The 13,985-nt window shown below is 46.2% G+C and overlaps 1 protein-coding gene across 1 annotated transcript in view; it reads left to right on the top strand.

The window, feature by feature from the left end:
* Window positions 1-13,985, top strand: part of COL22A1 (collagen type XXII alpha 1 chain) — a 346,712-nt gene that overhangs the window by 261,271 nt on the left and 71,456 nt on the right. The window contains 4 exon segments of the mRNA XM_075062036.1: window positions 3,687-3,740; window positions 4,846-4,890; window positions 7,329-7,391; window positions 8,389-8,442. Of these exon segments, the coding sequence (XP_074918137.1) occupies window positions 3,687-3,740; window positions 4,846-4,890; window positions 7,329-7,391; window positions 8,389-8,442 (216 nt within the window).

Raw genomic sequence — 13,985 nt, 5'->3', positions numbered from 1 at the left:
GCACATACAATCCAACAGGATATTAATGTTCAACAGATCAAGTCTTTTAAAATGATACCTCACAAGCCATACTTTGTACAAAACATATCATATGTGTCAAATATCAGAGGGGTAGCTGTGTTAGTCTGGATCTATAAAAGCAGCAAAGAATCCTGTGGCACCTTCACCTTATAGACTAACAGACGTTTTGGAGCATGAGCTTTGCATGCATCTGACGAAGTGAGTATTCACCCACGAAAGCTCATGCTCCAAAACGTCTGTTAGTCTATAAGGTGCCACAGGATTCTTTGCTGCTTTTACATATCATATGTGGCAAGGCACCTTCTCAGTCTCCCCAGTCTCTGCTGCTTTTAGCCCTGGTGAGACAGGCTTAGGTAATGCAGTGCGTCTTGGGACACAGGGGAAGTCTGCTCCCCATATCTCCACCGGTCCTGGTTAGCGAATTCTTACCCCCTTGTGGGAGAAAGTACTGCCTCTCCTCCTGGTGGGTCTCACTGTTTTGCTACTCCTGGCAGCAGGGCTGGCTGGCTGGCTGGCTCGCTCTCTCTTTCTTTCTTTCTTTCTCTCTCTCTGCTCTGCCCCCCTTCCTTCCACAGGGAAGGGTTTAAAAAGGTCTCAGGCAGCCCCAAGTTCGAATCAGCTGATCCCAATTAACCTCAGGTAGCTCCCCCCTCAGCTGATTCTAATTTGCTACCTTGGTAACCCTTTCACAGCTGAACCTGATTGACCTGTGGTTGCCTCTCAGCTGATAAGGAGGAGGGCCTTTTAACCCTCTGGTACTGATTCCTACCCCTCCCTTGCAGCTGTCTGTCCTGAGTTTATCACACATAATTATATGACAGTGGTGAATATGGGGGTTCCAGGGTGCTGCTTTGAAGCACAGAGTGCCACAGTCCCATGAACAACAGAGGAGAGAGTGACTTTCTCATCCCCTCTCCTTGATCCAAATGCCTCCTCCTACTGTTTGCTGGCAAAGAAGTGGCTGCCAAACTTCTAGGTACAGGGACAGTCTTGCCAGATGCCACAGGGGGATTGTGTCTTAGTACCAGTGCCATGCCCGAGTCAAGTTCAGACTCTTTTCTCAGGCCACAATTGTTCAGACACCCAAAGCCCACAAGTAACACCCAACACATGTGGGCTGAAGTCCCCACAGGTTTTTCCCTTCCCCATCCCAGCCACTGGAAAGAGAACACATCCTTCCTTTAAATCTCCTGCTGGATCATGTGACAGACAGGGAGCTCTGAACCCTGCCCGAGCTGTGGTACCCTCTCACAGGAATTAAGTGCAACAGAAACAAAACACAGTAAATACTGCTTGGAATGATAGATTTAAAAACTAGCATCCTTCCCTACATGGCTATCCAGGCAGAGAAGAGGTGTGTGTCCTGCCTTAATGGGAGAAGTGTCCTCACTTGAATCACCATCAGTGCTTATTGGAGCATTAAGGAAAAGGGATCTGTGATGGTTCTAAGCCGCTGTGCTTCTCTACTGGAGTTAGGTGACAGCATTATGAATGGTGAAGCCAGAAGAAAACTTAGACTGCGGGTGGCAGTTCCTACACCTCTTCTGCCTGCAGCTGCCAGCCTGTGTTAAAGGACTAGAAAACCTGCCTTACAGTGATAGGCACAAGGAGTGCCATCTATTTAGTTTAACACAGAGAAGGTTATCTGGACCACCTTGTAAACTGGAGTAATAGTAATAGGATGAAATATAATAGTGAAAAGTGCAAGGTCATGCACTTAGGGATTAATAATAAGAAATTTAGATATACGTTGGGGACGCATCAGTTGGAAGCGACGGAGGAGGAGAAGGACCTTGGGGTATTGGTTGATAGCAGGATGACTATGAGCCGTCAATGTGACATGGCTGTTAAAAAAGCAAATGCGGTTTTAGGATCATCCGGGCGAGGTATTTCCAGCAAGGAGAAAGGAGATGTTAGTGCCGTTATATACGGCGGCGGGTGGGACCCCACCCTGGAATATTGTGTGCAGTTCTGGTGTCCATGTTTAAGAAGGATGAATTCAAACTGGAACAGGTTCAGAGACAGGCTAATAGGAGATCCAAGGAATGGAACATCTGCCTTATGCAAAGGAGACTCAAAGAGCTTGGCTTGTTTAGCCCTGGCCCAAAGAAGCTTCCGGGGGGAATATGCTTGCTCTATATAAATATATCAGGGGGAATTAAGTTAGGGAGGGAGAGGATTAATTTAAAGTTTAGTAACTAATGTAGGCACCGAGGACGAAGGGTATAAACTGGATATTAGGAAGTTTAGACTGAAATTAGACGAAGTTTCTCTAACCATTAGGGGAGTGAAGTTCTGGAACACCTTCCGAGGGAAGTAGTGGGGGCAAAAGACTTATCTGGCTTTAAGACTAAGCTGATAAGTATGGAAGGGGATGTTAATGATGGGATAGTTTAATTTGGGCAATTGATCTTGGATTATCGCAGATAAGTCGCTCAATGGTCTGTGAGGGGATGTTGGATGGGATGGAACTGAGTTACTGCAGAGAATTCTTTCTGGGTGCTAGGCTGGTGGAGTCTTGCCCACATGCCAGGGTTTTAGCTGATCGCCATATTTGGGGTCGGGAGGAATTTTTCCTCCAGGGTGGATTGGAGAGGCCTGGAGGGTTTTTCGCCTTCCTCTGCACATGGGGCATGGGTCGCTTGCGGTGGATTCTCTGCAGCTGAGGTCTTCATCACAATTTTTGAGATTTCAATAACTCAGTCAATGGTTAGGGTTGTTATAAATGTGTATGGGTAAGGGTTTTGTGGCCTGCCTTGTGCAAGAGGTCAGACCTAGAGACATATGGTCCCTTCTGACCTATGAGTCTATGAGTGTAGGAGTTAAGGGATGAACTTAGTCAGCAGTCTATAGTTCCTTCATGGGGAACAAATAATTTAATAACATGCTTCTTTCAGTCTAGCAGAAAAGGGTATAACACAGTCTCAATGGCTGGAAGTTGAACTGGAGAAATTCAGAAACTGGAAGTAAGGGAGCCCAGCTGCCAACTTTATGCAGTAATAAGCACCCTGACTTTCACAATTCAGCCAAAAATCAAGCTAGTCCCAAGTTTCAAAACAGAAAGGCAAAACAAGCCAATCCCTAAGAATCCCATACATCCATGTTGACTAGATCCCCCCCCAGCCTGCAGTCGGTGTCTGTGGTGGGCCCGCGTGCACCCCTGACACTTTCCCAGAAGGCTCCATACCTGCTTGCCCACCCTTTCCATTGCTTGCCCGGGACCAGATGAAAGCAAAAGAAGCAATTAGCTAAAACCAAATAAGCAGCAACTTCAAGCCAACAAACTAAAAGCTAGCAACGCACTACGAAGCAATTAAGCCAAAAACAAAACCAATTTCTGCTTTTTTTTTTCATGGGTTTGGCATGTCTGGTAAGGATGAATTTTTGATGATGAACTACTCTTGTAGAGTGACTTGAGGTTGTTCACAGAAGGAATTTGCTCCATGTTATTCCAGAATGAAATCTAATGAGATTGAGGTTTGTATACCAAATTTTTAAAGTGGACAAGGCAATCTCAGGAAGCCAAAGCATGTGTTCCCGCACACACCACACACGGAGTCACTGGCTATCTGAACCACCTGACTCCCCGCTCAGACTGTTGTCTGCACATTTACTAGCACACCGCGTGGAGAGTTGTTCTGTTACCCCATTTGTGTTCCTTACAGGGAGAGACAAGGAGAAAGGGACAGGAAGGTTTTCCTGGGAAAAGCTGGCCCAAGGTAAAGAATTCCAATTTACTGAGCTCTCTGTAAGCAATGAACGAAGCTGCCAGAGCCTGATCTGATTTTCACTTAATCCCTGTAAGAGGGGTAGCCCGCTGACATTGATGTCCTTACATGCGTGTAACACTGTGTAAGGGAAAGGAAGAAGCAGGTCGTGCCCCTCTGGGCAACAGTGGTTCTGTCACAAAATGCCATCATACAGTGTGCAAATATACCCAGCACTATTATGATGGGTCTCGCGCTTTCTCTTCTTTGGGGGAGTTCAGGGCACCAATTTCTTGCCCCTGAATTGGAAGAATTAACTGCCCACTAGAGTGCCTAGAGGAGGGGAGTGGTGAGAAGGGACTTGGCCTCGCCCACTACTCACAGGTCCCAGCCCAGGGCCCTGAGGATAGTGAACCAATTTGAACGACGGTTCCTTTCCCTGGGCTACTTCCCTCTCCTGCCCTTCAGCTTGTGGGGGGCTTCCTGCCCTCCCTCTGTACAAGCCAGGTGCCCCTTTACCTAGGGTCTTGGACTTCTTAGCCCACCACAGCACTTCTCCAAACTGTCCTCTGCTTCCGTTCAAACTGTTCTCTACTCCAACACCAATTCCTCTCTGCTCCAACACCAATTCCTTTCTGCTCCAACTCCTCCAAACTGTTCTCTGCTCCAACACCAATCCTTTCTGCTCTAACTCCCACACTGTCTGACTGAAGCAGGGGTTTTTATCATGTGACTGACTGCAGGTGCTCTAACTGGCTTCAGGTGCTCTAGTTAGTCTATAGCAAACTTTCTTGCCCTTACAGGGAATAAGGCTCCCTTCTAACCCTCTCCTGCTGCTCTCTGGCCATGCTGTATCACAATAGACATGGACCCAACTAGGACTCAGGATCTGACACTGACCTTTTAGGAGTTTTGCTCTGGCGTATTGGATCCTGTTGCTCCCTGTGGGCCACGTAGGAGGACCCATTTCTAGATGTGGGTTGGAGAGGGAGGAAGGAACTCCCGTGAGACATCTGTTTTGCTGTGTGGTGATATGGGGTGTAACATCATGATTATAAGGCAGTGTTAAGGGGCATTGGTTCCCTGTAATACTAAAGCTGTGCTTTTGTCTTTCCAGGGTGAGAGAGGAGATCAGGGCCCAGCTGGTCTAGCTGGTGAGAAGGTGAGCAGGCAAAGTTTTCTTAGCAATAGGACCACCTGCCAAAGCAGTGCATAGGAATCAGACATGGGAATGAATCTTTCAATCAATAACTAGATAAAATGACATTGGTTTGACTCTGACTGAGGGCTGAATTAGCAGTGTTTGGAATGATCAGGTTTATGGTCAGCTAGAATGTGGGGGAAGCTCTGATTAATGGGGATAAAGCCAAACTGCCTGGACACCCCTGACAATCTGGTCTCATGCGTGGTGAACAGAGAAGGACTGCAAAGAGGCCTAGGCGGATGCACCTGGTCTCCTGGGCACACAGCGTCAGTCCAGCATGCTGGTGGGACTTCTGAGAGACAGGGGCCTCCTTATAACCGTACGATGCAGTAGGGAGAGTTGTCACCATCTCTCCAAATGCTAAAGCTGTGAGTGGTACTTGTCAGAAAAGTGACCCATATAAGAGGTTTCTTGTGAAGCATAGAGGCAGCAAAGTTGCCGAGCTCCCTGTATCCTGTGGCTTCTGGCTGCCCCTGCTAGCAGCTGAGTAGCCCCCTGCCTAGGAGCTGGACCTGCTGGCCACTTCTAGGGCACAGCACGGAGCCAGGACAGGTAGGGACTAGCCTCCCTTAGCTCCGCAGCACCACCAACCAGACTTTTACCGGTCCAGTTGGCAGTGCTGACCAGAACCACCAGTTCCCTTTTCGACTGGGTGTTCTGGTCGAAAACCAGACACCTGGCCACCCTAGCCTTGGGCATAGGTATAGTTTGACTTCTATTTGGGGGGAGTAGGGGCCAGTGGGGCTTGAGCCACCTCCGCAAGGCAGGGTCCAGGAAGGCAGCGCCACCTCCACCCCCGACTTATCTCAGCAGGCCACCCAGCCTGTCTGGGAGAAGGGGGGAGGGGTTCAACAAAGGTGGGCGGCTCAGCTCAAAAAGTTTGCAAACAGCTCTTAGGGTGCAGGGACAGGGTATCTAGGGGCTGTGTACAGACAGGGGGTGGGGTAGCACAAGGTATAGGGAGGGGGTAGCTGGGGCTGTATGCAGGGAGGGGGTAGCTCTGGGTGTAGGGAGGAGGTAGCTCAGGGTGTAGGGAGAGGGATATTAATGGCTGTGTGCTGGGAGGACTCCTCTGTGGTCCCCCTGTTCCTGGAGGGGTGTGCCAGCCACGGAGCTGGGTCTCCCCACCCAGAAGGCTCTTACCGGCTGCCTCTGTGGGAGCAAAGGGGGCTGGGAGCTGAGAAGCAGCTTCAACCCAGGGCACCAGCAGGAGAGGAGGGAATACTGTGGCCGCCTGCTCCATGGCACCAACCAGAGTAGCAGCTGCCCTGCACAGCCTGGTTACGGTGAAAACAGCAGCCGGCACATTTCCCTGCCAATACAGTTACCTATTGAGCCTGCTCAGTACAACCTAGATAGGAAATTCTTCTGCCCGGGAGTTGTTTGGTACCGGCTCTGGCTTCCCGCCTCCATCCTGGCCAGGGGGTGGGGAGAGGAGATGGTGCAGGGAGGTGTGCAGTTGCCCCCAGGACTGCAGAGCAATGCCCTCCCTGTTCCCAGCTCTGCCTGTGGGCTCGGGGCTTCTGCCCCACAGAGAGCACCAGGGCTTGGGAATTCAGCCCAGCTTCAGTCTCGCGGGGAGCGCTGGGGATCGGGGCTTCTGCCTTGTGCCTCCCAGCATCAGCCCCATTGGGAGCAGCGGGGATTGGGGCTTCAGCTGTAGGACCCCTTGAAAGGGCTCGCAGACCCCTAGCGGGCCACTGATCCCCAGTTGGGAGCCGTTGGTCTAGGCAATAATTAGTCCTGCCATGAGTGCAGGAGACTGGACTAGATGACCTCTGGAGGTCCCTTTGAGACCTATGATTCTATGATTTTTTCCCCATTACTCTAACGGGAGTTAGATTGTGCTTGACGAGACTGTGGAACAGTCTCCCCCTGGAGAAATTTAGTGCTGGTCATTGAATTCTAGACTGAGCCATGGCTGGGAACTGACTTTAGGGGACAATCTGGCACTGACTGGGGTGGGCAAGAGAGATCAGGCAGCCTAAGAGGTCTCTTACATCTCTGCCTCCTCTGCCTCTGTGCTCAGGAAAGGCACAGTTTCCTCCCTGATTAACTGATTATTTATTATTTATTTTATTTTTTTATTTCCAAAAATTCAACAAAAATCCAGTCTCAGAGGGGTAGCCGTGTTAGTCTGGATCTGTAAAAGCAGCAAAGAATCCTGTGGCACCTTATAGACTAACAGGCGTTTTGGAGCATGAGCTTTCGTGGGTGAATGCATGCATCTGACGAAGTGGGTATTCACCCACGAAAGCTCATGCTCCAAAACGCCTGTTAGTCTATAAGGTGCCACAGGATTCTTTGCTGCTTTAACAAAAATCCAGGCAGCCGAGTTTGCTGGGCAGGCTGTACATGTTCATCGGGTTTCATAGACTACGCTTTCTCTCTTTCAGGGTGAAGCAGGCCTCCCTGGTCCCCAGGGGTTACCTGGGAAGAAGGGAGAAAAGGGAGATCAGGTGAGTGACTTTAAGATGTTGCTTAGTTTGACTGGAGCCATTGGAAGTTCTTCCCACCTGGTGTGATCTTTGTGGTGAAGAGCTGAGCAGCCCCAAAAGCAAACCAGCACCCCCCCATTAACACAGAGATGCCCAGCGAGCTCTCTTTGTCTCAACCTACGGGCCAACAGGTCAATGTATATGCAGGAATTAGATTAACACAGAAGGTCATGGCTGATTTCATAGTGCTTGAGAGGTAGTAGGAGCAATGCCCTAAGAAGAGGAAATGTGGTAGGATTTTCAAAAGCACCTAAGTGATTTAGGAACATGTCCCACTGACTATCAATGGGATTAGTGCTCCTAAATCACTTTGTTGCTTTAAAAATCCAGCCCATAGTCTTTATAGATGGTTATGTGTATGCATATAGGGCCTGAGCCAATCTCCAATGAAATCAATGGAAATCTTTCCATTGGTTTCATTGGCTGTTGGATTCCATACATGTATACATTGCTATGTGTATTTTATATATTAATGGAGCCCTGTTTCAAACAGTTAACTACACCAGACTACATTAGTGTGCACTAGGGAATGTTTAGTGTGCGCCAGCAGGGTCCACACGGGCCAGTTAGTGTGTAACACACTAGTGCACCCTAGAATTTACACCCCTCTGGTAGGGTCACTCTGTGTTATTGGTCACCCTACTGCTTGCCTGTTCCCAACAGGAAAATAACAAATGATTATTTTCTGCAGGTGTTTCAAGCAACATCACTTTTCTTTGCATGTTGGGTTAGGGTTCTTGTTTTCTTTTCCATAAACTAAAGTGTAAACGGTCGGCTTTGGAAAATAATGTTACTTTTTGTGAATTACTCAAGATGTTACCCTTTGATTTAACTGCTAGTGCTGCATCTGGGGAGATGGGTAAGATCAAACAATAGTATAAAATATTATAGCGGCATGGTAATGATGCAGTAGCTATGATTGATTCAGGTAAAATCAGAGTGTATTGTTTGTTCCTAGGGTGAAAAAGGAAGAGCTGGACTCACCGGACTCAAAGGGGAAAGCGGTGAGAAGGTGAGTCACAGAAGGTAGCAGACACCTAAACAAGAAAGGAAGAAGGAGAACAGAGTATGGAGGGTAGAACATGGTTCAGCAGAAACAGGGTGAGCTACAGAATCAATGGAACAATGGAAATGGCTAGTAGGTTGGACAGGCTTCATGTGAGGACAGAATGACACAATTAGGGCTGTTAGAGAGACAAGGTGGGTGAGGTAATACCTGTTACTGGACTAAATTCTGTGGCTGAGAGAGATGAGCTTTCAAACCACACAGAGGCCTTCCTCTAGGTGACTTCCTACTCGGAGTGTCACTGCTAAATACAAGGTGTAACAGATTGTTTAGCATAAGTACTTAGCACATATTGTAAGGGACCTTTCAAGGTAGAGTGGCCCATTAACACCTCTGCAGTCATAGGGCAAAAAGAGAGGGGTGTCTGGGTTACAGATTATTGTAATAAACCACAAGTCCAGTGTCTCTGGTCAGTCCATGATTTCTAGTGTCTAGCAGAGTAATGAACTTAAGCTCTCAGGCCTAAAAATCATGGACTGACCAGAGACACTGGATTTATGGCTTATTAAAACTTTCTGTAATCCACTAACCCCCTCTTTTTTGTCCTACGACTGCAGAGGTGTTAGCGGGCTACTCTTCCATGAATGGGCTGGTACAATGTGTTCTAATTACTTGTGCTCAACTATCTGTTCCACCTGGCATTTTTGCTGCGATGCTGGGAGTACCTTTCCCAGACCAGAAGATGAACTCTGTGCGGCTCAAAAGCATGTCTCTCTCACCAACAGAAGTTGGTCCAATAAAAGATATTACCTCACCCACCTTGTCTCTCTACTATCCTGGGACCGACATGACTACAACTACACTACATGTTTAGGGCTGTTCAGTTGAGAAACCAGACAAAAGAAGTGGATGAAACAAAGTAGTGTGTGGGATACAGACATGCAGTGGGGCACTCCTATTTGTACTCTGGTAATTCAAAGAAAAGGGAGATATTTGAGGAAACTGAAAGGCGGCAAGTTGAAAACTGATATAAGGCATTTTTTTTAAACGCAGCACACAAGCTTGTGGAACTCATTGCCACAAGGTATTATTGAGCCCAAGACTTTAGTAGGATTCAAAAAGACTCTGACGTTATGACAATGGTAATTTTAGTTAACGTGGACATCCAGAGTTACAGTAGGCAAGGCTTATTTTATAAAAGCAGATTCAAAGAGCTGGGCTTGTTTAACTTAGCAAAACGACGGCCAAGAGGGGATCTGATTGCTCTCTATAAATACAAAAAGGGGTAAACACTGGGGAGGGTGAAGAAACTGTTTAACCTGAAGGACAGTGTTGGCACAAGAACAAATAGGTACAATCTGGCCAAGGCCGTCCTTAGACATATCCAGCATCCATGGCTGCGTAAGGCATCAGAAAATTTGGGGCACCCCTGGGTCTTAGTGTCCACCCTTCCCTTCTTCCTATCCCTGTTCTGACTCTTCCTGCAGGCTCCCACATCTGGCTTCTGCAGCCTGGGGAGTCTTCCTCCAGAGGGGATTTAGATTTGAAAGTGAAAAAGCCTCCAGTCTGCCAGACCTATTAGCACAAAGCTGAAACTGTTAAAGAGCCATTCAAGTGGTAATGAAGCCATTTAACAGGCATTTGCCAACCCCCAGGTATATACTGTCATTTACTGACAAAACAGTTGTGCATGACTGTAATATTTACTCAGAACATGTCAGTGTACAGGACCTTAGTTTAAAATTTGCTTTAAAAATATTACATTAGTGTGTTGGTGAAGGTTATAAAATCACATCTCTAAAAAATCCTTGCATAGCTTTTCAGATGCACAGTCTGAGTATTCATGTTTAGCCTTAAATGCTTGGATCTTCAGACATATAGTTTTTTTTTTTAAATAAATCCTTCAGAAGACCACCCTTATCTAAGATATACATTTTAATTGTAATTACTACAGTACAAAAAAACTTACTTCCAAAGTCTTCCTGTCCTTTCTGTCCATCCCTTTCTCCCTTCAGCCCCCCTGTTGAAGAGAGCCCTTAAAAGGACAAGTCTGTTTTCCTTCCAGTCAAATGAGTTTCCCTTTCTTTATTTCTGACTATTTGATGAACTAGTTTTAAGAAAACCCTCCAGCAAAATCAGTATCTTAATAAGATAAAAAATCCTTTGTTATGTCTAAAATCTTTGGAAACATTTTTAAGTTGGCGAATGTCTATTGTTATGGAGATCACACAAAGTAAATTAGTGTTCCCCTCTTTTTAAAAGCAATGAACATTGTTATGAATACTCTAAACTTCTGTGACTGATTAATTTAAAATAATGTCTTTGTTTCTGTGAGTTAAATATGCAGTAATCTGGAATGATTACTTTATGAAGGTTTAAGAGTACATTTAAAATATAAAATCAGCTAAGAAATACTGATTAAGAAAATGTAAAACATAGAAGAGCTGCATCATGTATTCCATAATATTTAATGTTGTATTCAGCAAACCGCTGACTTGCCCTTACTACAAAGTTTTTTCAAATAAATCTCTGACAAATGTCAGGGTATATCAAAAAACCTGTGACTGACATTTTTTATTCCCACGTTTAGTGCTTTTAATTAGGTACCTTCTGCATGTCCAGTGTTCACTATCTGGCATGCAGTGGAAAACATGCTCCATTTTCTTTAGAAGGGAATTGCAGAAGAGTGGCGTTTTCAAATGTCATTTGCTTCATTTGGGTCTAGGGATTTGGCTGGAAGGATTGAGCAGGGAGGGGAAAGGAATAGAGGATGGGGATGGTGGGGAGAGGGCGTGGCCTGGGTGGAGTGGGGGCAGGGGCGGGGGCAGAGTATGGGTGGGGCCACAGGCAGAAGAGGTGGACCGCCGGCGCAGCACATTCTGCATGAGGGAGAGGGTGCGGGGATCTCTGCGGGGAACTGTGATTCTTTGCCGCCATGGAGCAGGCCAAGCGGCTCGGTACCCTTTGCTGCCTCATCCCGCCTCCCGCAGGCTGCGAGCCTGGGCTGCCGTCAGGCACAGGGGCACCAGTTTAATAGAACTATGTAGGGCCCCATAAATCCTAAGGATGGCCCTGAATCAGGCCATGAGCAAATTCAGGTTGGAAATTTGATGCAAGTTTCCAACTGTTAGAGGAGTGAGGTTCTGGAACAGCTTGCTAATAGGAGGTGTGGAGGGAGAAGATGGTGAGGGGGGAACAGCTTAATTACTTTTAAGAGAGAGAAGGACACATGTATGAGTGGGATTCAATGATCAGGTTGCTTGTGATGGTGGGGTTAGGGTGTGGCAGCCCTGGGGGTCCCTTCTGATTCAGGTCTGATGGTCCCTAAATCTCATGCTTCAGGTCTTCAGCCAGTCACCTGCAGGAGTCAGGAAGGGACTGTTTCCTCCCAGTGTATTTGGATTTGAGGGTTTATTGGTCTCCTTCCTCTGAAGCTTCAGAGGTGGCTGCAAGTAGAAATGAGACGCTGGATAGGGTAGTCTGGTGCATTCTTTCTTTCAGGTGTATGCCTGGCTGGTTTTACCTACATGCTCAGGATCTAACTGGTGCTATACATGGGGTCAGGAATGCATTTTCCCTCAGGTGCGATTGGCAGTGACCTTGGGAGTTTTTCAACTTTCTGGGCAGCATGTGAGTGCAAGTCATTTGCCAGGATCATCTGGGTATCTTACTTAATCAGTTCCCTGCCACTGAAGGGTCTTGGGCACTGGTCCATATGGATTTTGGGTTTGGTCCTGATGTACTTATTTTAAACTCGTTATGGATAACGAGCAAGATAAATCGGAATGATCTATGTTAATTTTTGAATATAGCATGTTAGCTATACAACTTTTGGAATGTGTACTGTGGCGAGGTGGTTATTGTTGATAGCAGGTTGCTGAGAAACTAGCGGGAAGGTAAGAACAATGGATCCAGATAAGATATGTTTTAGGTCAGGAGGTGATGGAACAAGACCTGAGTTGTTAGTTGTGAAGTTGGTACAGTGCAGGCCTCAGCTAAAGTTACTCAGCTGGTTTGTCAAACTGGGATCAAACAGATAAGGACAGGCCATACAGGATGGGACTAAAGTAGTGAGGCCTTCCTAAGCTGTCAGGGAAATGGTAAGGTCTTGTCTACTATAACTCTGTATGTTCTCATTATCTAAAATTATCATCGTCATAACGTCCAAGTCTTTTTGAATCCTACTAAGCTCTTGGCCTCAATAATATCTTGTGGCAATGAGTTCTACAGGTTAATTGTGTGCTGCATTAAAAATTTCCTTGTACCGGGTAGGACAGACAGATGTATACGCCTTTTATTGCTTTAAAATCCTTCTCTTTGTGTGTACTGCCTTCCCACTATAAAGATTAACAAATTAGTACAGATCAGCCCCACATCTTTATAGGGAGTCTTTCCATAGATTTCAGTGGGCTTTGGATCACTCCCTATGTATGCGCAGCCTTGTGAAAAACTAAAATTTCAATGTGGCACTTCAGTGGCTTTACAGAATCAAAATCATCTGGACTTTGTTTCAGTACAAAAATGTTTTTAGAAAGTTCAGATTTTCTACAAAAATTGGAAATTTTCCACAAAATGGAGCCACTTTTCACAAAAAAATTGCATTTGGTTGAAACTCCTTGTCAAGGTTTTTTCCCCACTTTGAACTTTAGGGTTCAAGAAGTGGGGACCTGCATGATCACTTTTAAGCTTAATTACTAGCTTAAATTTCGTACGCTGCCACCAGCCAGAAGTCTGTGTCTGGCACACTTCTGTTCCCCCAAAACCTTCCCTGGGGAACCCAAGACCCAAACCCCTTGGGTCTTAAAACAAGGACAATTTAACCATCCCCCTCCTTTTCCCCCCACCAATCCCTGGTGAGTTTAGACTCAAATCCCTTGGATTCTAAAACAAGGAAAAATCAATCAGGTTCTTAAAAAGAAAGCTTTTAATTAAAGAAAGAAAAGGTAAAAATTATCTCTGTAAAATCAGGATTGAAAATGCTTTACAGGGTACTCAGATTCATATAGACTAGAGGGACTGCCCGCCCCTAGCCTGAGATTCAAAGTTACAGCAAACAGAGGTAAAAATCCTTCCAGCAAAAAGACACATTTACCAGTTGAGAAAACAAACATAAGACTAATCCGCCTTGCCTGCTCTTACTTACTATTTGGAAACATGAAAGACTGATTTAGAATGATTGGAGAACCTGAAATGACGTCCCGTTCCTCTCAGTCCCGAGAGCGAACAAAGAACCAAACAAAAAGCACAAACAAAGACTTCCCTCCACCAAGATTTGAAAGTATCTTGCCCCCCTATTGGTCCTCTGGTCAGGTGTCAGCCAGGTTCACTGAGCTTCTTAACCCTTTACAGGTAAAAGAGACATTAACCCTTAACCATCTGTTTATGACACTGCTATTTTTCATTAAAATACAGTTCAGGCAGAACATTTCTGTGCACATCTACCCTTAAAGTGTGAATTATTCTTAGTACCGCTACCAGTCTTACAACCAAATCTCAAAACACAGTGGATAGGCACCACCCGAGCCCCGTGAGACAAAAGGGGCAGCCAA

Source organism: Chelonoidis abingdonii, chromosome 2 (genome assembly GCF_003597395.2).
Source record: "Chelonoidis abingdonii isolate Lonesome George chromosome 2, CheloAbing_2.0, whole genome shotgun sequence".
NCBI classification, from domain to species: Eukaryota; Metazoa; Chordata; order Testudines; family Testudinidae; genus Chelonoidis; species Chelonoidis abingdonii.
This window is presented reverse-complemented; position numbering and strand designations above follow the sequence as displayed.